We start from the raw sequence: 20,598 nt of genomic DNA on the forward strand, positions 1-20,598 counted from the left end.
TGCGCTTTGGGGCCGGCAGCTGAAGCCTGGAGATCTTCAGCGTGTTGGGCCAGCTACCAGCACTTACCCAGGCAGGATCTCTCACCAGGTGCCCCAGCCCCAGCCTCCTAATCAGACAGAGGCAGGCAGGGAGGGTGTGGCTGGGCAGACAGGGCCGGGCTGGGCTGGGCTGGGCTGGGCTGGGCAGCCTGGGCAGGGGCGCGGCCCTGCACTGTCCACCATTTTCAGAGGCGCCCCAGGTGCCAAGCCTCCTGAAGCTTCTCTGGGCCCAGCTGAGGTAAGGGGGGAGCAGAGGAGGGGCCCCCCCAGAGGTGCCCTGGGGTGACACATGGCTGGGTTGGAAGCCTCCATGCTCCTGGTCCACTTCTCCCATGTGAGACTGTCTGAGCCTTCATTTTCTCCACTGCAAATGAGGATCAAACAGCTCCAAGCTCATGGGTGGGGTTGCTTGGAGAGTTCTGGGCAGTGGTCAAGTGCAGAAGAGCCTTCCTGTGAGGACAGACTCCTGCTGCTTAAAAATAGCAGGAAAATGAGGCCGGAAGGGGTAGGGGGTGTGTGGGGTTACTCTGAGTCAGGGGCCCAGCCAGGCTCCTAGTTCCAGTGGGTGGTCTTCAGGGGAAAGGGCCAGTGCCTAGTCCTGCCCCTGGGGGCTGGTGAGGGGATGGTCTCAGGGGTCTGTGGTTTAGGCCATTGCCAGACAAGGTCCCCTCCATATGTCCCGGCCCCTGCAAAGGTGGGGCAGTATTAAGTGGGTCAGTGTAAGGAAGTGTGTGGGGCAGGTGCTCCGTAAACTTTAGTAGTTGCTGCTGGTGCTAGGGGTATTGTCCCCTGGAACAGGAGGGGCCAGGGACGCCTCCTGACCATCAGATCAGATGGCTTCAGACCCTGGGCTGGCCCTCCAACCTTCGTAGCTCACTTGGCCTCTGCAGGGACTGGGGTGCGAAGGGGCCAGTCTGGGGCTGGGGTGGCAGCTTCTTTTGGGACCCCATCCAGGGCCTGGGGGTCCTTTCACCCTGGGATGGTGGAGACAAGGTGAGGTCTGGGACCCTCAAATGTCAGGTCTACTGGATCCCTCAGATGAAGAAACCAGGCATGGGGGAGGTTTGGTGGCTGTGGGAAGGTGGGGAACTGGAAGGCAGGGGTGTTGGGGACACTGTGGGTAGACTGGAGGGGGAACAAAGATGCTGCGAGGGGGACAAGGACATGGGGGACAAGGACGTTGTGCACAGGGCATGGGGAGGACAAGGACGCAGGAGGAACAAGGGCGCTGCGCGCACGGGCCACCGGCTCCGGGGACCGGAACGTTGCGTGCACGGAACGCTCGGGCGAGGGCCGGCGGGCAGCCCGGGCACCTTTGGGGGAGGACCGTCGCGCGGCAACGCCGGGAGCGGACGGAAATGGGGCTCGTGTCCCGCGGCGCCGCCGAGGCGGGGCTGGGGGCTGCGAGCGCTGCTGTTCGCCCGGGCCCGCCCGACGCGGTCCCCAACCCCATCCCGACCCCGCCAGCTGAGGGCGCGGACCCGGGAGCAGCCGGTGAGCAATCGGGGGGCGGGCCAGCGTCCTTGCGGCGCGACCTTGGGGAGCCGCCCCCTCCGGGCTATGGGCCCCGACTCTTGCCGCGGCGGCCACGGGAGCAGGCCCGGGAGCCCGAGGGTCTCCGGAGCCTCCTTCCGGAGGCGGCGCAGGCCTTTTGCCTCTCGGAGCCTTTATTTCCTCATCTGTAAAATGGGGACGCCACCGGCCGGCGGCCGCCGGCCAGGGTGGGCCTCACACTTGGGAGGGCAGTGAGGACCCGCCAACCCCTGCAGGAGCCCGCCCGCCCAGCCCTGAGTTTGTGGCCGGGCCGCGTGGATGCCCTGGCGGGGAGTCTGGACCCCAGCCCTGTGGAGTGAAGGGCGGCCGGCCGGCCGGTTCCCTCTGGCCCATCCCAACCCGGGTCCCTCTGTGGACCCTTTGGATGGGCATTCATGGTCAATGGAACTGGCTGTCAGAGCTTTACAGTTGTTCCTGACTGCAGTACAGGGCAAAAACCAGAGCCCTACATTCGTGTCCATTTTTCTGAAATGAGAGAGGGGAAGAGCATTCTTTACTGAATGCTTGTTGTTTTTTAAACACAAACACAGGGAGTAACAATGAATTCTTGTGAGCTACTGAGGAGCGGTGACCAGGAGGCTCCGCAGAGGACTGTTTTAGCCAGTGAGATGTCCCTGGCCAGTCATAACTGGGCTTTTGCCCTGAATCAGTTCTTGTGGAGGATGACAGGATGTCCACTTCACAAGGTAGATGGTTGAGTTCAGGTTATGCGGGGAGGGTCGTTCTAGTGACTGCATGGCCTGACTGATCTGGAATGGGCTGAGTCACAGGGAACCAGGTGTCATTCATAACAGAGGCAGCTTTCCCAGGCCTGTGCCCTTGTTTTTATCACAGTCTTTAAAGATGCACACGGCCCCGTGTTACTGCCCCGCTTTCTCCCATCTGCACCTCTGCTATCGATTGCCTCCTCTTTCATCTTTTCCTGGCTGTCTGATCTGAGCAGACTTCTTTGTGTTGGTCACTCCCAGAGGCTGAGGTAGGGGTGGGGATGGGAACTTACCCCGTGATTTAAGAGTTCTCTCTCACTACCCCACAGATGGGAACACCAACCTCTGCCCTCCGCTCTTCCCCAGACATGAGGAGCTTTTTTTTTTTCTTTAAGGTAAACTTTGTAGATGAAGCATAAAACACACAAAGAAAGTGCACAGATCGTATGTGTACAGCTCAGTGAATTTTCTGAAAGTGAACCCACCGTGTAACCAGCTTCGCCCAGAGCATCTGCTCACTGTTAGGCCAGTTGTGTTTATTTTCTGACAGTAGCTCTGGGCAGTTTTCCTTAGCTCCTGTGAAAGGAGTCCCTGAGCAGGGTGTGATTGTGTCATTTGGCTGAGCTGGTGGGTCCCGACAGGCTGGTGCTGAGAGGCTTGGACCATGATGGCTGGTCCCCCATGGTGGTCACCAAGCGAGATGTACTGGGATCCTCACAGGCAGAATTGCTCTGTGCCTCTCACGATGCCTGTGCAGAAGTGTCAGTAAGACAAGGTGGTCCTTGATGCCCTTGCTGATGGCCACAGGAACTTAGCCCCGGGGCTGCCTTTGGGCTCCAGGCTTTCCCCTGCTGACACCCATGTTGCCTGCCCTCTCTGGTCTCTGGGGGGGAGGGGCATTTGGGAGTCCAGCTGCTGCTGGACTCAGAGGGACGCTTTTCTGTCAACACGCACAGGTGGGAGAAGCCTCGCCCCTCCAGCCCCGCTCTGGACTGCAGGGGAGGAAAGCAGCTTCACCAGTTGCCTTTTTTTTTTTTTAATTAATTTATTTATTTTTTGGCTACGTTGGGTCTTCGTTGCTGTGGGCAGACTTTCTCTAGTTGCAACGAGTGGGGGCTACTCTTCGTTGCGGTGTATGGGCTTCTCATTGCGGTGGCGTCTTGTTGCAGAGCATGGGCTCTAGGCACGTGGGCTTCAGTAGTTGTGACACACGGGCCTAGTTGCTCCGAGGCATGTGGGGTCTTCCCAGACCAGGGCTCGAACCTGTGTCCCCTGCATTGGCAGGCGGATTCTTAACCACTGTGCCACCATGGAAGTCCTACCAGTTGCCTCTTAAGCCCTGGGCATTTGAGGCCCCTTCCAGAGCCCCCCTGACCCTCAGGAAAGGGCTCCCTCAATGTCGCACCTCCCCAACATGTGCGTCCCTCTCTGTCCCCCTCTCTCCGAGGGCCTGTTGAGCACTGGGGCCTGGAGGGCCAGGCTCTGTCTGGGGCCTGTGTCCCTCTCTCAGGTGTAGCTCCAACTTGGGGACCTTAGCTCAGGGCAGCTGCTCTGCCCTTTGTGCTGACACAGCGGGGTCGTTAGTGTCTAGGAAAGGGCGAGCTCCAAGGTGAACCCTCACCAAGGTGAACCTCCTGCCCGTCAGGCCCTGTCTAGGAGTGCTCAGGTGGGAAATGAGGTGCTTACTGAGAATCCACATCCGCAGTGAGCTGGCTCCTGTGCAAGGCAGGGCTCACAGTCCTGCAGGATTCAGGAATCGCAGGTGCTCGGGGATGTCCTTGCTGCTCAGAGGTCCTGGGAAGGCTGGTGTCCCCTCAGCCATTCTCCAGGGCTGGAGAACTTCTCCCACCCCCATTTCTAGAACACTACCTGGTTGGGGGAATAGGTAGTCCTGAAGGAGGTGCTCAGCTGTGACAAGAGGATGGGGCTCCCAGGGAAGGATGGGCACAGCCGCAGGCTGGAGGGTTGGGGTAGAAGCAGAAGCCCCATGGAGCTGAACCTGTTCCCTGAGCACCAAGCCTCCCCCAGGGGGCTCACTGGGAAGGGAGGTGGGCTTTGGCACCAGGCATGTCCCCAGGCATCTTCTGGGGCACCTGTACCAATGCCCACAGCTGCCAGCAGTGTGCACGCGTCTGATTTCCCTCAGCTCAGCGGCAATTTGTTTAAATGTTCATCTTTATTCTTGCCAGCTTAGTAAGTAAATCAAGGTTTGTTCGATTTTTAATTTAAATTACTTTAATTGTTAATGAGATTGTAGATTTTTCCATGTGCTACACATCAAAAACTAATCAGTTCCCTAAAAACAAAAATTAAACCCTTGGGGCTTCCCTGGTGGCACAGTGGTTGAGAATCTGCCTGCTAGTGTGGGGGGCACGGGTTCGAGCCCTGGACTGGGAGGATCCCACGTGCCGCGGAGCAACTGGGCCCGTGAGCCACAACTACTGAGCCTGCGCGTCTGGAACCTGTGCTCCGCAACGGGAGAGGCTGCAATAGTGAAGAGGCCCGCGCACCGCGATGAAGAGTGGCCCCCGCTTGCCGCAACTGGAGAAAGCCCTTGCACAGAAACGAAGACCCAACACAGCCAAAAATAAATATTAAAAAATAAATAAATAAAAGATTACTATTAAAAAAAAAAAATTAAACCCTTGTGCTCAACCCAGCACAGCCTGTGAGTGGTGGTGAGCAGGTCACGGAACCTCACGTGTATCAGCCTGCCTGTGTCTGGAGTGAGGAAGCGTTGCCCTGCCTCAGGGTAGGGATGGGAGTTGCCTGGGCCTGTACTCACAGCAGCCAGGGGCAGAGATGGACAACCGGGCCCCCCTGCCAGCCTCGTGACCAGACCCAAAACTGGGTCGCCCCCACCTGTGGGCCCAGTGGCCACGTGGATGTGTCTGTCAGGGCCACCTGTTGGCCAGGACCTGCAGCCCCAGCACTGCCAGCCACCCCGGGTCCTCGGGTCACAGTGGCAGCGGCAGCAGCTCTGAGCTGAGCCCCTCCTCTCTTCCAGCGGCCCCGGCATGGTGCTCAAGGCCTTCTTCCCCACGTGCTGTGCCTCGGCGGACAGCGGCCTCCTGGTTGGACGGTGGGTCCCGGAGCAGCGCAGTGCCGTGGTCCTGGCTGTGGTGCACTTTCCCTTCATACCCATCCAGGTCAAGGAGCTCCTGGCCCAGGTGCAGCAGGCCAGTCAGGTGGGCGTGACTGTGCTGGGCACCTGGTGCCACCGCCGGCAGGAGCCGGAGGAGAGCCTGGGCCACTTCCTGGAGGGCCTGGGCGCCATCTTCTCCCACAAGCCCTGGTTCCAGCTATGCCGGGAGAGAGGCAGCAAGTCCTGGAGCTGCAAGGCCACCCACTGGCAGGGGCCCACCTCCCATGCCACCTCCGGCGAGGACCAGGTCATGCTTATCTTCTACGACCAGCGCAAGGTGCTGCTGTCCCAACTGCACCCGCCCGCGGTCCTGCCCGACCGCCAGGCTGGGGACACCACAGCCAGCGCGGGGGGCCTGGCTGCTGTCTTTGACACAGTGGCGCGTAGCGAGGCACTCTTCCAAAGTGACCGGTTCGATGAGGGCCCCGTGCGGCTGAGCCACTGGCAGTCAGAGGGCGTGGAGGCCAGCATCCTCGTGGAGCTGGCCAAGTGGGCAGCAGGGCCTGTCTGCCTGCTTCTGGCCTGCCTGCTGTCTCTCGTCTCGGCTGCCAGCGCCTGTCGGTAGGTGCCCCTGGGCCAGGCGAGGGAGAGTCGGGCCCCTGAGGCCTAGGCCCACCCCTTGGTGTGCAGGGGTCATGGAGGCCCAGATGGCCCTTCTGAGGTTCACGGCTGCCCCCTGCACCCCGGCTCTCATCCCACGCTCCCTCCCCACTGTAGCTCAGAGGACACCCTAGTGGTGGTTTCTGTTCTGGTGCCCCTCGCTCCTGTGGCAAAGCTAGGCTTCCTGGAAGCCCCTGTTGTTGCGTGGGACACACTGAGTAGGGATACATGGTGACCCTCAGACAGCTCAGGCCTCTGAAAGGAGAATTAGATGATGAACAGACCTGGGTTGTTGCTGCGCAGGGGCCACCGTTTGCCTTGCTGGGGAGTTGCTTGTCCTCCTGCAGACCCACAGGCCCACCTGCTTCCCTGGCCTCGGCCTCGCAGGAGAGGCAGCCCTGGGAGGCTGTGGGACAGCATCCACTCGCTGTCTGGGGGGCTGGGGGCGTGGTCCCCAGCCTGGGCCGCTCTCTAGAATTACCAGAACACTCCTGGCTGCGGGCCTGGTTGAGGGATTTGTAAAAGCCCCTGGGGGCCCTGGGGATGCTGGGGCAGCACGCGGATGTTCTGGCGAGTTAGCCACAGGACCCTGTCTCTGTGAGAAGCCACCTCCCTGGTGGCACCACCTGGTACGGGACAACTGTGCTGCATCTTCAGGTCCAGGGGTTCGGCTGTCAGGTTTGGGGACTGGCCTCGCCGGCTCACCAGGGGCTCTGGGAGCGCTTGGGCCTGTCCCTGCAAAGAGACCCCAGCAGCTATGTGTGCACACCACCTTGGGCTGTGGGGGCTGCTGGGTATCCTGACCTGCGTGGTGGGTTTCAGAGCTTCACAGCCCCTTGGAGTGAATCGTGTGAAAGTGTGTCTGGGCCTGGGTGCAACTTTGGGAAGAGAAGTTCCTTTTGTCAGCTCTCAAAGAATGCAAGAAAGGTTTTGAACCGCTCGAGTGCCCTGAATCCCGATCTGCCCCTTAGGTAGGCAGGTGCTGGCTGTTGGCAGAGGTCAGAGCCCTGTGACGTCCATGTGGGGCATGGCTGTTGCTGCCCAGGGCTGGCCTGAACCTCAGGGAGACCCTGCATGGGGGTCTCTGCAGCCCATGCGAGGCTGCCTTCCACTGGACTGGAACGGGGGGTGCAGTGCGGACCACACTTCACTCTTGGAATTGGGTCAGAGTGGCTTGGCTGAGGACAGAAGCTTCAAACCTTCAAGGTCAAGACCTCCTTCCTCCCGAGGGCCTGAGCATGGTCATCTGGCGGCTCTGCACTTTGCATGAGGTCCCTCCTGCCAGCAGCGGGGCTCTGGGTGGGAGCCAGCCTCTGAGTTGCCGTTGGACGCTTTCTCCACCTTTGCTTGAGAACATCTCCCCTCAATGCCTGCATGTCTGTGAAGTGTCTGGTGCTTTCTTTGCTGCGTGAGAGATCAGTCTCATTGGACAGTCAGGTCAGCTGAAACCCTCAACACGGACACCCGTCCTGCAGGCACTCAGCTTCAGTGCCTGGAGTCAGCACCTTGTGTTCCCAGTTGATGGTCGTGAGCGACCGCAACCCACGCTGGGCTGCCCACCTGGGTCCTCTCCCCATGTCCCCGCCCCGCCGAGTTCAGGAGTGTGGCTACTGGTATTTGGGGCTACCAGGGCCCTTCCTCTCTGCACGTTGAGGGATATTGGCCATGGCTGAGATGGCCCTCCCTCCCTGGCGGGCAGAAGAACCCCAGAGGACCCGGAGGCCCATCCTTCTCCCCTCCTCCGCAGGGTGTTCAAGCTGTGGCCACTGTCCTTCATCTGGAGCAAACTCTCCACGTGTGAGCAGCTCAGGCACCGGCTGGAGCAGCTCACACTCATCTTCAGCACCCGGAAGGCTAAGAACCCCGCCCAGCTGATGAGGTGAGGGGCCTTCCCTGGTCTCCACAGTGGCCAGACGCGCCATGGGCCCAGCCCCTTCCCCACAGCAGGCCTGCCCAAGCTGACCCTTTCCGGCCATGCCACCCTCACCACTCGCTCCTGTTGGACCCCTCCTTCCAGGAAGGCCAACATGCTTGTCTCTGTGCTCCTGGATGTGGCCCTTGGCCTCATGCTGCTGTCCTGGCTCCACAGGAAGGACCTCATCGGGCAGCTGGCTGATGCCCTCATCCCTGTGGCTGACGTGAGTTGGCTGAGGTGTACTTGAACACCTGTTTCCCAGGGTTGAGGGGCAGGACCCTTCCTGGGGGCAGCAGAGGCCCCTCAGCCAGCCAGAGCAGCTCACCCCTGACCCCAGACAAGTCCCCTAGGAGCTGCTGTGTCTTACAGAATAGGTGGGGCTGTGTAGACCCGGGCCCTCCAGCTCCTGGCCTCTTCCTGAAGGTGGCCTGTTTGGAGCACCCTTGTGTTGGAGATTTTAGGGGAAGCCACGTCCCTGCCAGGCTGAGTGTCATGGCATCCCCATTGCCTCCCCACCTTGCATGACCATTTCTGCTCTCCTGGCTCTTCGGGGTGGCTCACTTTCGGCCTGGGCGCTCTGCACAGTCAGCGTCACAGAGACCTTGTGTGCGTCCAGGTGTCTGTGTGGTCAAGCTCAGCCTCCCACCCTGCTCCCAGCACCAATTCTGCAGCTCCCATGCTGAGAGCCAGAGGCACCAGCTCATCGGCTGTGCTCCTGAACTTGCCCTGCACAGTCTGTGCACCGTTCCCAGGGCCTGGGCGCTGCCCCAGCCTCCTCTCCCTTCCACAGTCATTCTCCCACGGTCTGTCCATGCTGGCTCTGAGCCTTCGTCTTCTCTGCCTCCTTCGGAGGCCCTGTCACTTCTGTTGGGAGATTGTCTTCTTGCCTAGGGCAGCCCCTCTGGTCCCTCAGTGCCCCACCCCCCCACCCCCTCTGCCCAGGCCTCTGTGGGGCTCCTGGCCCTGGGTGTGGTAGAGCGGCTGCAGCCTGGCTGCGAGGTCCTTGTGGGCTCAGCCGCTGCCTGCTGTCATCAGCGTCCAGGCACAAGTGTGCACTGGGCCTGCTTGTGGCCAGGCCAGGACCCTGCAGGCAGGAGCGCCTACAGGCCAAGAGTCCCATAGCTTCTCAGGGAGGCCTGGCCCAGGAGGGAGGAGGGAGGACCCAGGGGCTGGGGAGGGGGCTTGGCTGCTTCGCCCTGCTCATCCATGCTCTGCCTTTTGGCCAGCTTCATCCTAGGCCTCCCTTTTGCAAAATTGCTCAGAAATATAAATATTTAATTTAAAAATGAAAGCCTCTTCCTGCCGCCAAGCTCTTATCCTTTAAATATTAAATAAGGTCTATTTATAAAGAACATTCTGTTCCCCTTCTCACTGCTCCTGACACGGCAGAGGCCTTCACCCAGGGTTGGGAAAGGCCTGCATTGGTACGTGGGAGGGAGGTGGCAGACTGTGGGGCAGGGATGTCGGTCCTGTGGCCTCAGTGTTGGTGATGAGGCTAGGAGTCCTGCAGGCCTGCCCCCCAGGGCTGGCACAGCTTTCCTCCTGGGGCGGCCAGGACAGTAGTTGGCCTCTCTGCTTGCTTGTGAGGGTCCCTGTGCTATCTCTGGTCCTCACTTGACATTGTTCTTACCTCTGCGGGACCCTCCAGCACCCACCTCCGCCCCGCCCGCCTGCTACGGGGGCCCCTGATGGGCTTGACCCCCTCACTCTCACGCAGGGTCACCCAGATGGGTAACCGGGGTGGGGCCAGTTGATGGACGGTGTGGCCCTCGTGTGTCCTTGCAGCACGTGGCCGAGGAGCTCCAGCATCTGCTACAGTGGCTGATGGGCGCACCCGCTGGGCTCAAGATGAACCGGGCTCTGGACCAGGTGCTGGGCCGCTTCTTCCTGTACCACATCCACCTGTGGATCAGTGAGTCCCAGTGGTCAGGCGGGCCGCCTCAGGGTTTCACCCAGCCCCACTGACCCACACCTTGGCTCCTGAAGCCCATGCCCCCAGGGACACAGACCCTAGCTGAGGGGGGGCAGTGGGGCCCAGCCAGGCCCTGTCCCCTTGGTCTCTGCTTCCTCTTGACCCAGCATCCCGTGTGTGGAGCCTTGCTGTGCTGTGCTGGCCACTCACAGTTTCCAGAAGCTTGGGGCAGCCATCCTCATGGTGGACTTGGGGGGACCAGGACCTCCCTGGGCTCCCCCCTCAAGGCTGACCCCCATCCCACCAGGCTACATCCACCTCATGTCCCCCTTCATTGAGCGCATCCTGTGGCATGTGGGCCTCTCAGCCTGCCTGGGCCTGACGGTCGCCCTGTCCATCCTCTCAGACATCATAGCCCTCCTCACCTTCCACATCTACTGCTTCTATGTCTATGGCGCCAGGTGGGTGTGCAACCCCCCACCCCTGCGGGCTGACACAGTGCAGCCCCCCGAGCCCTGGGCACCACAGACAGGCTTCCGGGGCCGGGTGGGCATGGGGTCACCAGCCCAGCTCTGATGGTACCACGTCCTGCAGGCTATACTGCCTGAAGATCCATGGCCTGTCCTCACTCTGGCGCCTGTTCCGAGGGAAGAAGTGGAATGTTCTGCGCCAGCGCGTGGACTCCTGCTCCTATGACCTGGACCAGGTACCGGCTCCAGCTCCAGTCCAGCTGCCCCTTCAGATGGGCCGGTGCAGCTGCTCAGGCACCACAAGGGGCAGCCTCACTCCTGTTCTGCAGGGCTCCGGGGTGTGCGGGGAGCTGCAAGGGGTAGGGTGTATGCGGGGCCTCAGACAGGGCAGAACCTTGCCCAGGCGGGGATGGACCCTGCTCTCGGGAGGCCACAGGGCTGCTGGCGCTTAAGGTGACCTCGCACGGGGCTTGGCTCTGGCTAGTCCCATTAGCTTGCTCAGACCTGACACGGGGACCCTGAGTGCTGCCTTCCAGGGCATGTTTTTTGCTGCCTAATTTTCACCACCCTTCTGTCTTTGGTGTACAGGCTGTATACCCTGTCAGCTGGTCTCCCCAACCCCTGTCACCCCACGCGTCACCGGGTCTGGAGGCAGGTGTCCCTCCCAGTACTGGAGAGAGCTGTCCTGAGCAGGCTTTCCCAAGTGGTCTCAGGAAGCCGGCAGGCATTCCATCTCTGCTCAGTTACAGGATGGATTTGGTGGGATGGGTAGCAGGGGTGTGGCTAGTGCTGGCAGGGCTGTCGCCCAGCACGGGACTTTTGCTGATGCTGCATCCTTTCTCCCTGTAGCTGTTCATCGGGACCTTGCTGTTCACCATCCTGGTCTTCCTTCTGCCCACCACGGCCCTGTACTACTTGGTGTTCACACTGGTGAGCCAAGTGCTGTGTACCATGGGGGTGCTGGGCGTGTCACCTGGCCAGTGGACCTAGCCCACAGTGCTTGGAGTGGTGACTGCCAGCAGCTGTGGGCAGGTCGTCCATCCCTGCCGGCCACATGGGGTGTGGCTGTTTTGGACTCTGGGCAGTGTGTGCTGGCCCTGGAACAGGCAGGGGTCCCACCCGGGGGGGACACCACCCACTACTGCTCTGGGACACGCAGCTGGGTTCACGGAGGGCAGGGGTCTCCCGTGGTATGGGGGAGGCGAGCACAGACAGCAGGAGGGGAGTGGCCCCCAGGTGGCTGGGCTGAGGGCCCAGTGGCACGTTTCCCTGGGTTGGAGCACCACCTCCTCTGACCTGGCAGCAGGGCAGACCGTTCCAGCCTGTGGCTTCCCTGCCTCCCTGTGCTCAGACCTCAGGTTCAGGGCAGGGTCCCTGCCCTCCTCTTGGGACCCGTCAGGCTGTTCTGCTCAGGGGCATGCAGTGTGGCTGTGGCCAGAGTCCCAGGTCAGAGACCCTGAGCACTGTCTGTGATGCAGCTCCGGCTCCTGGTGGTCACTGTGCAGGGCCTGATCCATCTGCTTGTGGACCTCATCAACTCCCTGCCGCTGTACTCACTCGGCCTCCGGCTCTGCCGGCCCTACAGGCTCGCGGGTAGGTCTGCGTGCTGGCTAGGCGGCGCACCTGTGGGCCCTGGATGTGGCAGTGTGTGGGGCGGGCAGGGAGGACAAGAGCCTGGTCCCAGGGCGTGAGCTGGAGGGAGAGGCCCCCTGCCCTCAGGTTCAGAGGCCGCACAGGTAGCCCTCCCGCCTCCTCAGCCTCCCCTGTGACGAGTGTGGACGTTTGCTCTGAGGTCTGTCTGCAGTAGTCCTGTAGGTGGTGCCTGAAAGTGGCTCAGAAAAGACCTATCTCGTGTGGTTGTGTGGAGCTGTGTGTGCCTGCTGGTGCCCCTCCTCCTGGAGGGGACCGGCCAGGGTGGAGGACGCCGGGCTGGCCAGAGCTGTGTGACAGGCGTGCCTCCCACCCCGCCCCCGGCAGGCCACCACCTGCGGGGACAACACGCACCAGCCCAGCTGCTCCTGCCATCCCCTCTGCAGGCGATGCCCCTGTTTGCATGCTGACACCAGCCACGGGTTGGCCAAATCCCCCTGACGGGAGGCTGTCCCCACGGCAGGCCTAGGGAGGCCTGACCCAACTGGTCACTGAGTTGTGGTTTGGCTCATCGAGTTCAGGGGCTTTGAACATAACGGGAAACTTGAGGAGTTGCTGGCACGGCCCCTGAGCTGACCAGCATGCCCAGGAGGCCCTGGACTAGTTTGCAACCGGCAGCTCGGCCGCACGCCAGAGTTCACGGCTGCTGCTCCCAGCCAGTTCCGAGTCAGAAGACATGAATGTGCATGTTCCCTGGGCTTTGGGCCTTGAGTCTGCCCGCTGGATGTCCTCAAACCCTTTTTCCAAGCCACGTTCTCCACAGACCCCCAGGTGGCCCAGGCCAGGGGCCCATGTGTAGTGCTGCCCATGCTCCCTGGTCCCCCAGCCCCCACCCACACTTCAGCATGCCTGGAAGCAGGCAGGTGGAGAGCCCGGACCCGGCACCTTCCTCTCCCAGCCCTCAGCTCACGGCTAGAGCAGAGTCCTTTTAACTTCACATAAAAGGCCACAGATGCCGCCTCTTCTCTCCACCGAGTTTGCCTTGGGGCCTCTTCATCAATTGATAATTAGCTCCTGTTTCTCCTTTCAAGAACCTTCCGCCTTGGGAATCCCCAGGCTTGAGAGCCCACACCGCAGGCCAGAGTGAGGTGGGTCCCTGAGTCAGCCGTGCACACAGCAGTTGGAAGGCACTGAGATGCCAGCAGGGTGCCCACCACCCAGCAAGTGCCTCGTCCACTCTGGGAAAACCCCCGTCCTACTCAGAAAGCAGCACAACCTGCCGGCTTTTCCCCGCCTGCCAGACCCATGGCTTTGGTCTCTCAGTGCAGTTCTGCAGGAGGCCCTGACGAGGGCCAGGCTGCAGCTCAAGGAGGCAGATGGGAAGGATGGGCTGGAGAGGCGAGCTGCTGCCCGGGCAGCCTGTAGCCCTCCGAGTGCCGCTCGGAGCAGGAGCGCTGGTGGGGGCAGCCTGCGGGGCCCTGGGAGCCCTGGAGGGCCACCCTCCCTCACGGGGACCTTGCTCTCCTTACAGCCGGTGTGAAGTTCCGAGTCCTGGAGCACGAGACTGGCAGGCCCCTCCGCCTCCTGATGCAGGTAAGGCTTCCACGCAGCCCTCATGCTGTTGCCCGCCATGAGGCCGCCCATGTTCTGAGGCATGTTCTGTGCCGCCCTGGGTGTGGGCCTCACGGGCCTGGGTGAGGTGCAGGCAGGAGGGCCCAGCAGAGCTGAGGGGTGGGGCCCGGGGGAGGCTCGCCCACCCCCAAGGCCTCTGGGCACCATGATCCTCTGTGCCTGGAACCTCCCCCAGCAGGGCCCATGTATGGGGTTCCCTATGCTGTGCCAGACACCCTCAACCACCCAGGGCACCTGCCTGCTGGGCCTGCATCCCTGTCTCCTGCCCTGGGCCCCCGGGCTCTCCTTCCAGGCGGAATAGCAGAGACTTGGCAAAGGCCTCAGGACACACCTGAGGCCTACTCTGTTGAGCTCCTTTATCTTAAGCAGTCTGGGGCCTGTCTTGCGGGAGGGAGCAGGCCAGGTGCCTGTGTTGCTGGATGCAGGTGTCCGGTTGGCCTGAGGGGAGAGGTCAGATGCTGAGGCAGCCGGGCCCTGTGTGGTTTTCTCGGGGGTGTCCTGAGACACCTCCCACTTGAGGAGGCTCCAGGGAGCTGAGTGAGTCCTGGAATGGAGGGGTCGGCGCCCCGCAGCCGGGCCAGAGCAGAGCATGCCTGACCGTGGCCCAAGCCTGCCTCCCAGGCCGCTCACCCTGACCCCCGTGTACCCCAGGCGAGAGCGCATCTGGCACAGAACTGGCCCTGCCCCATGGTTGTCCAGCCCGGGGACCCCCCACGAAGGCCTGCCGGGCCTAGAGAGCTGGACTCCCAGGGAGTTGGGGGCTGTGTCCCGGCTGACCGCTGCCCTTGTGCTTCCAGATAAACCCCCTGCCCTACAGTCGCGTGGTGCACACCTACCGCCTCCCCACCTGTGGTTGCCACCCCAAGCACTCCTGGGGTTCCCTGTGCCGCAAGCTGTTCTTCGGGGAGCTCATCTACCCCTGGAGGCAGAGAGGGGACAAGCAGGACTGAGGGACCCTGGCCACCAGCCAGCCCAGCACCACCTCCTGCCAGGGTGTCAGGGTAGCACGTGGTTCTGCTCTTTGCCTTCCTGCCCCTGGTTGTCTGGGGCCTTTGCAGGCCCTGCCGGGGCCCTGCCCGTTGCATTTCCTCCTGACTTTGAGGTCGTGGGAGTGGTGAGCAGGAGGATGCGGGAACGGCCAGCCAGGCCAGCGGCCCACGCTCCAGCACCAGCACATTTGCCTCGGGAACCCCCTGCTGACCTGTTGTGATGGCACAGTTAACCTGGTGCACACCGGCCCCCCAGGCCTATCCAGGAGCCCCGTCCTGCCCCCCACCCCAGTCTATACCCAGACCTTAGGAGGGGGTGCAGAGCCCTGCCTCTGCCCACCATGCCCATTCCCAGTGGGGTGGGCTGGCAGGTCTTTCTGGCTGCTCACTGGCACCCCACCCTGTCATGGGGTGGAGGGGATCCTTCCCAGGGTGCACTCAACTGTCCTTGAGACTCTCGCCCCTAAGCATCTCCTTCCCTGGGGGATGCCCTCCTGGGTCCCCAGTGCCTTCCAGCTGTCTCAGTGGAGCCACAGCCAGCCAGTCTGGGGGATCCAAGCCACTGCTGACCCCCAGCGCAGTCCAGCAGCTCCAGGAAGCTGGGCAGCAGCGCCCCTCACGCCCTGATTCGCACAAGGCTTGTTGATGCTCCTGGAGAGACTGCTCTGCAGGAGGAGCTGCCCTCAGGGCTTTGGGTGTCCCTGTGTGAAGCCAGGCCACATGGGGTGCCTGGAGCTGTCAGCAGAGATCCACGCACCCGGCTGCCCCGTTCCTGCCCTGTACCCCTGCAAATCTTCCATCTCGCTCACTGGCTTCTCCTGGGCAGATGCTCCTGCAGCCCCCAGGGAGGGGCCCTAGCACTCAGGCTGCATCTGCCTGCTGGCCGCAAGCAGAATCTGAGTGTGGGTGTGAGCCCCAGAATCCCCAGGGGGAGGAAGCCTCAAGATGCGGGTGGCGTCACATACGGTGTGTCATCGTGGTGTTGGAGATGATCATGCTGTAGGTGGCGGGGCAGCGCTCTCTGTCCATCCCAGGTACTTGGGACTGTCCACTTCTGTCACCCACGCTCCTTGGCTGTGGGTCACAGTGGGAGGGGGCCTGGGGGAGTCCCCACCAGCCCAGGGTCGGGCAGGAGGGGTACTGGCTCTGTCTTTTCTGCTGGGACAATAAAGCCTCCCATGTATTTGGAGTGTGCCGCTCTGCCTTCCCATCACCACGTGGGCAGTGGGTCTGGGGAGGCGCCCCTTCTCCTGGGGTGGCAGGACAGCTGGCCCCCACTGTTTGTCTTGAGATGACTACCATGCCTGTTTCCTGTTTGTTGCCAAGCTGCGGGGCACTGGGCTCCCTGTCGCCTAGAGCAGGCCTCTTTGCAGGTCTGGTGCGTGTGTACGTAGGCTCTGGCCCCTTGAAGATGTCCTTGGGTGGATGGATGGACCCAGGGCCACTTGCTTTCCAGTTTTGGCCTTGCTGTGGTGTGAGGAGCTCCCAGGGCAGGGCTGGGGGCTGGGGGGCAGGGGTGCAGACCTCTCTGGGAGCAGGGGTGAGCTCTGATATATATATGTCACCACCTGAAACCTGTGGACTCCACGCAGGAAGGGGCTCTCCCTGATGGACTCTGCCTGACCTGCAGCCTCCAGGGACCCTCAGGTGGCTTCCTCTGTGCCTGCTGTACTGGCTATGGAGGCAAGGGGTTGGAGCCCAAAGAGGTCACTCAGCAACTGCCAGGCCTGCATCACCACTGAGGGTCAGCAGAGGGCCCCACATGGGTCCTGGTGGGCAGGACCACACCCCAGAGCCTGCTGAGAAGAGCCTCCATCACCTGCATTTCTGGGGCCACCTTCCCAGTCACCAGATGCCAAGACACGGAGATGGCACATGGGGCCTGCCTCACCTCCCGCTGAATTCTCTCCCCTGCTCCACCCAGCCTGCTGGGCAGTGGTGGCTGTGTTCCAGGCCTTTTCTGGCAGCTGTCACTCTCGTGGCAGGTGAGGGGCTGCCTGCCCATCTCCCGAGGGCCAGCCCAGGCCTGGCACCAGAGCTGGCCGAGGGAACAGTGGTCACTCCAGCCACTAGCAGCCACTAAGACGTGCCACCTGCATGTCCTAGGCTGCTCCCATCCTGTGTGTCGTCCCTGGACCTGTACAGCCCTTGCCTAGGGACAGCCTTCATCTGTGGCCCCTCATCCCCAACCCAGGGCTCTGACCACCCTGCCACGCTGACCTGGCAGAGCCTTGTCCTACAATTTCTCCGAGGCTGACCCTCAGGCTGCCCTGAAAAGTGGACGATTCCCCTTTCAGCTGGGGCCACCACCTCCCAGACAGGTCCTCACAGCCACCCACAGAGAAGGGCCCGGTGCTCTTCCAGTGTGGAGACAGGCTCAGAGAGGGGCGGTGAGCTGCTGAAGCAGGCGGTCTGAGCCACATAGTTCACTCCCGCCAGCTCCCTCCTGTCCTTGAAAACTTACTTTGATGTGATTTCAACTCAAAGAAACAGCTAGCACATCACAACCTTCAACAGATTCCCCGGGGCTAATGTTCTGCCACAGCTGCTTTTTCGTGCTCATGCTCTAACTTTTCTAAACCATCTGATCATCAGTTGCCCCAGTTGTGTTCCTAAGATGCCCAGTGTATATCTTGTAAGGCCAAGGACTGACCTGTGTAACCAGGGCACGGCAAGGAGCATGGGTGGGGCCACCTCGCTTCCCGTGCTCCTGGGCGCCAGTCTCAAGGACCCTTTGCCTTCAAGCACCCCACAGCCCGTCTCTGCCTTTCCCAGCACTGGGGTCCTCAAAGATCCAGCCAGTCACTTGGCAGCCTGTCCCTATGTGGCGTTCGTCTGATGATTCTGAGATTCAGCTTCTGTGCTCTACACCGTGTCTGCCCAAACCAGTGACGTCAACCTGACCCACCAGGTTCTCCTCTGTAAAGCTACTCTCCCTTTTACATAACAAGTGATTAGTACAGAGATATTTTCGACCACGTGACTGTCCCGTCCCTCCTCCCCCTCTGGCCCACTAGCTGGCAGCGTCCACTATTGATTCTTGCCGGATGCACACAGCTTTCTGCGCCCTCTGCCTGTAGGACTTGAGTGGGGCCTCTCCTGGCAGCAGGCCTGGACTGGGGGTCAAGTAACTGACACTTGTGTGAGAGCTCCTAGGGCACCAGGGCCAAGGTCTGTTTGCCCCAATGGGTGGTCCCCAGGCCCTTCTCAGAGTGGACAGCTTTGGGTATCCTGGAGTGGGGGGAAGGAGACACCCCAGACCACTCGTTTGTTCCCTCCTGGACAGAGGCTGGGTCTGGAGGCCTGGCCCCCATCCTTGCTCGGAGCCAGTGGGTGTGGGAACCGCAGGGGAGACTGTCAGGGCTCTTCACCAGACACCTCCGGGGCCTTCAGAGGGGCCCAGGGTTACCCTCGACCACGCAACACCTGGGCACCTCGCAGGGCTGACTCAGGACCTGCGAGCGGAGGGCTGTTCTGGGCTGCTTTGTCCTTGGCCTGAGGTTCCTCCAAGGTCCCCTGGGCCAGGCCTGGCACTTAGTGGGTCCCAGAGTGTCCTTGCAGAAGGGCATGCAGCTATGTTGGAGGCCAGCTCCTCCACCCACAGGGCCTCCTGGACAGCAGGGAATGGCACCCCTCCAGCCATCCCTCCCTCGACTGGGCCCCACTGCCCCAGACCCTGTGGGTTCCTGCGGTGCCTTTCTGCTCTGAGGTTGGGAGGTCGGAGGTCAGAGGGAACTGGAGCAGCACAGGAAACCAGTAAATCAGGAGGACAGGAAGCACCTGACAGAGGTTGCTGAGTCTTGCTCCCAAGATCAGACTCCATGGACAGGTTCTAGGGATGGTCACGCCTGCTGCACAAGCTGTGCTGGGAAGGACCCAGCCGGCCTCACCTCGTCCCTGGTGATGGAGAACCAGGCAGCGGGGCCTACAGCTGCTGGAGCCCCTTCAGGGGAAGTCCTGATGTACAAAGGGTGCTTTTGGTTTAAATTCTCTGCAAAGTGGAATGATAATAGTTTCTCACCCACCATCCCTTCTGGGCAGCCTCAGAAACCGAGGACATGTCAGCCCCACATGGCTTCCAGCCCCAGAGAGGGGCCTCAGCGACTTCAAAGCAGGGAGTAGGCAAAGCCAGGCTGAGGCGGGCTCCAGGTTGGGTGTAGTGACCTCTGCCAGAGAGGCCAGCTTGGCCGTGGTTGGGGGGTGGCAGGTGGTGGGGACTCGGCTTCCCGCCCCCACCAGCTGAAGGCTAACAAGACTCCGCCCACTGGCTGTTGTTTCTGTAAACACTGTGTTGTGGGTGCATGTGCCCTTTCTGTACACGCTGGGGGCTGTGTCTGCTGTAAGCCAGCATCCAGGGTTTGGCCACTCCGTGGATTACGAATGAGCAGGTGGCCTTGCCCATCCCTGGCCAGCCTCTGCCCTTGAATGTCCCAGAGGGCCAGGATACCAGGAGAGCCTCTCCCTGAAGGCAGGTGAGAAAGGCCCAGGTGCTTGCTGCCCACCCAACAGAGGGACCAGCTCCTCAGGAAGCCTCCCCAGGCACCCCACCAAAGTGAAACAGCAGAGTCCACATGGCTCACTGCCCAGTGAGGGTTATCTGCAGCTTGCAGGGGGTGGTCACTTGGTATTGTGCCCCACCCATGCAGGGGTCTGCTCTCTGTGAAGACCACCTGCTGCTGGAGACACAGCCCAGGCTCAGTGATCCCTTGGGAGGAGTTCTTGCTGCCCTGTTTCTCGCCTGCTGGGCAGATGTGCCAGCCCAGCTGTCCTCGGTGCAGCCCTCGGGGCCTGGTCACTATGATGTGCTTGTTCTCTCTGCACAAACCTGCTTTTTAGGGAGCCCCAACTCACACGTGGCCTCTCCCTAGCACACACCCTCAGTGCCTCGTCCAGCTGAGTCTAGTGGCTCAGCTTGGACAACGTATCCTTTTGATTTATAATTTTCAACAGCTTCATTGAAGCATATTTTACATATTATAAAATAAACCCATTTCAAGTGTGCAATTCAATAATTTTTAATAGCTTTACCAAGTAGTATAACCATCACCAATTTTAGAACATTTTCATCACCCCAAAGGGAAACAGGGTACCCATTAAGCAGTTACTCACCATTTCCCCCTCCCTCAGGCGCTGGCAACCACTAGTCTACTTTCTGTGGATTTACCTATTCTGGAAGTTTCACATAAATGAAATGTAGCAGGTATCAGCACTTTATTCCTTTTTATGGATGAAAACCCATTGTGTGGATAAGCCACATTTTGTTTATCCATTGATTTGTTGATGGATGTTTGGGTTGTTTCCACCTTTTGGCTGTTGTAATGCTGCTGTGAACTTTCATGCACAAGTTTTTGTGTAAATGTATATTTTCATTCCTCTAGGAGAGGAATTGCTGCATTGTATGGTACTTTTATGCTGAACTTTTTGAGTTACTAGTTGTCAATTACATGTCATATGTGAATATGTTCTCGTGAAAATGTTATCAATGACGAGAACATCACTCTCCACCTCCAACCCCAAAGGAAACGATGCTGTCCATTTGGTGAGCATCATTCCAGGTTTTATCCTGTGCATACATAACATTTCGCTATATGTAAATCTAGAAAGAAATGAATTGTTAAGTTTTTAAAGCATAATCGTTGAAGTTGCACTGGATATACTGTACTATCATTTGCTTGTCTTCTCAGGTCAGTATTGCCTGCATCTTACCTTGTTCATCGAAGGGGCTGCGTGAACCTGGTTGATTTAATGGCACCCTATCGGGGGCTCCAGATGGCTTCACTACTTTCACCATCACCACAGCGCTACAGTGAAATTCTTTGAGCTCATTTCTGAGAATTTCTCCAGGCTCAATGAGATACGGAATTATTAGGCTGTTCAACCTCCCTCCCAGAGAGCTGTTCCCCACATCCTGGCCCACATGCGACATTGCCAATCTGATATGTGAAAAAGGTATTATTTTGCTTCACTTTCCATCTTGCAGAGTAAAACTGTATCTTCGCACGACTTCATAGGCTTTTCATAACCCATCCATTCTGTAAACAACCC

The 20,598-nt window shown here is 60.3% G+C and overlaps 1 protein-coding gene across 7 annotated transcripts; it reads left to right on the forward strand.

Moving 5' to 3' along the window:
* The first annotated feature begins 1 nt into the window (after position 1).
* Positions 2-20,556, forward strand: PIGQ (phosphatidylinositol glycan anchor biosynthesis class Q). 7 transcript variants are annotated; one of them, XM_059897486.1, is made up of 12 exons: positions 16-88; positions 2,630-2,695; positions 5,308-6,006; positions 7,793-7,924; positions 8,063-8,183; positions 9,746-9,872; positions 10,180-10,333; positions 10,467-10,578; positions 11,192-11,272; positions 11,821-11,935; positions 13,464-13,525; positions 14,362-14,597. In XM_059897486.1, exons 3-12 carry the CDS (start codon positions 5,318-5,320, stop codon positions 14,512-14,514), a joined length of 1,746 nt encoding a protein of 581 aa, XP_059753469.1. In that variant the 5' UTR covers positions 16-88; positions 2,630-2,695; positions 5,308-5,317; the 3' UTR covers positions 14,515-14,597. The 7 variants fall into 7 exon arrangements, with proteins under 7 accessions (XP_059753468.1, XP_059753469.1, XP_059753467.1 ...); XM_059897484.1 differs by having other exon boundaries at positions 24-88; positions 2,124-2,695; XM_059897483.1 differs by lacking the exon at positions 16-88 and adding an exon at positions 1,562-2,279.
* The last annotated feature ends 42 nt before the right edge of the window (positions 20,557-20,598 follow it).

The sequence above is a fragment of the Balaenoptera ricei genome, chromosome 15, assembly GCF_028023285.1.
Source record: "Balaenoptera ricei isolate mBalRic1 chromosome 15, mBalRic1.hap2, whole genome shotgun sequence".
Classification (NCBI taxonomy): Eukaryota; Metazoa; Chordata; class Mammalia; order Artiodactyla; family Balaenopteridae; genus Balaenoptera; species Balaenoptera ricei.

Excerpts from the sequence above, each read along its gene's own strand:
- PIGQ (XM_059897485.1), top strand. The coding sequence starts at position 5,318 with ATGGTGCTCAAGGCCTTCTTCCCCACGTGCTGTGCCTCGGCGGACAGC. Across the intron at positions 11,936-13,463 it reads CCGGCCCTACAGGCTCGCGG|CCGGTGTGAAGTTCCGAGTC; the intron begins GTAGGTCTGCGT and ends CTCTCCTTACAG. Across the intron at positions 13,526-14,361 it reads CCCTCCGCCTCCTGATGCAG|ATAAACCCCCTGCCCTACAG; the intron begins GTAAGGCTTCCA and ends TTGTGCTTCCAG.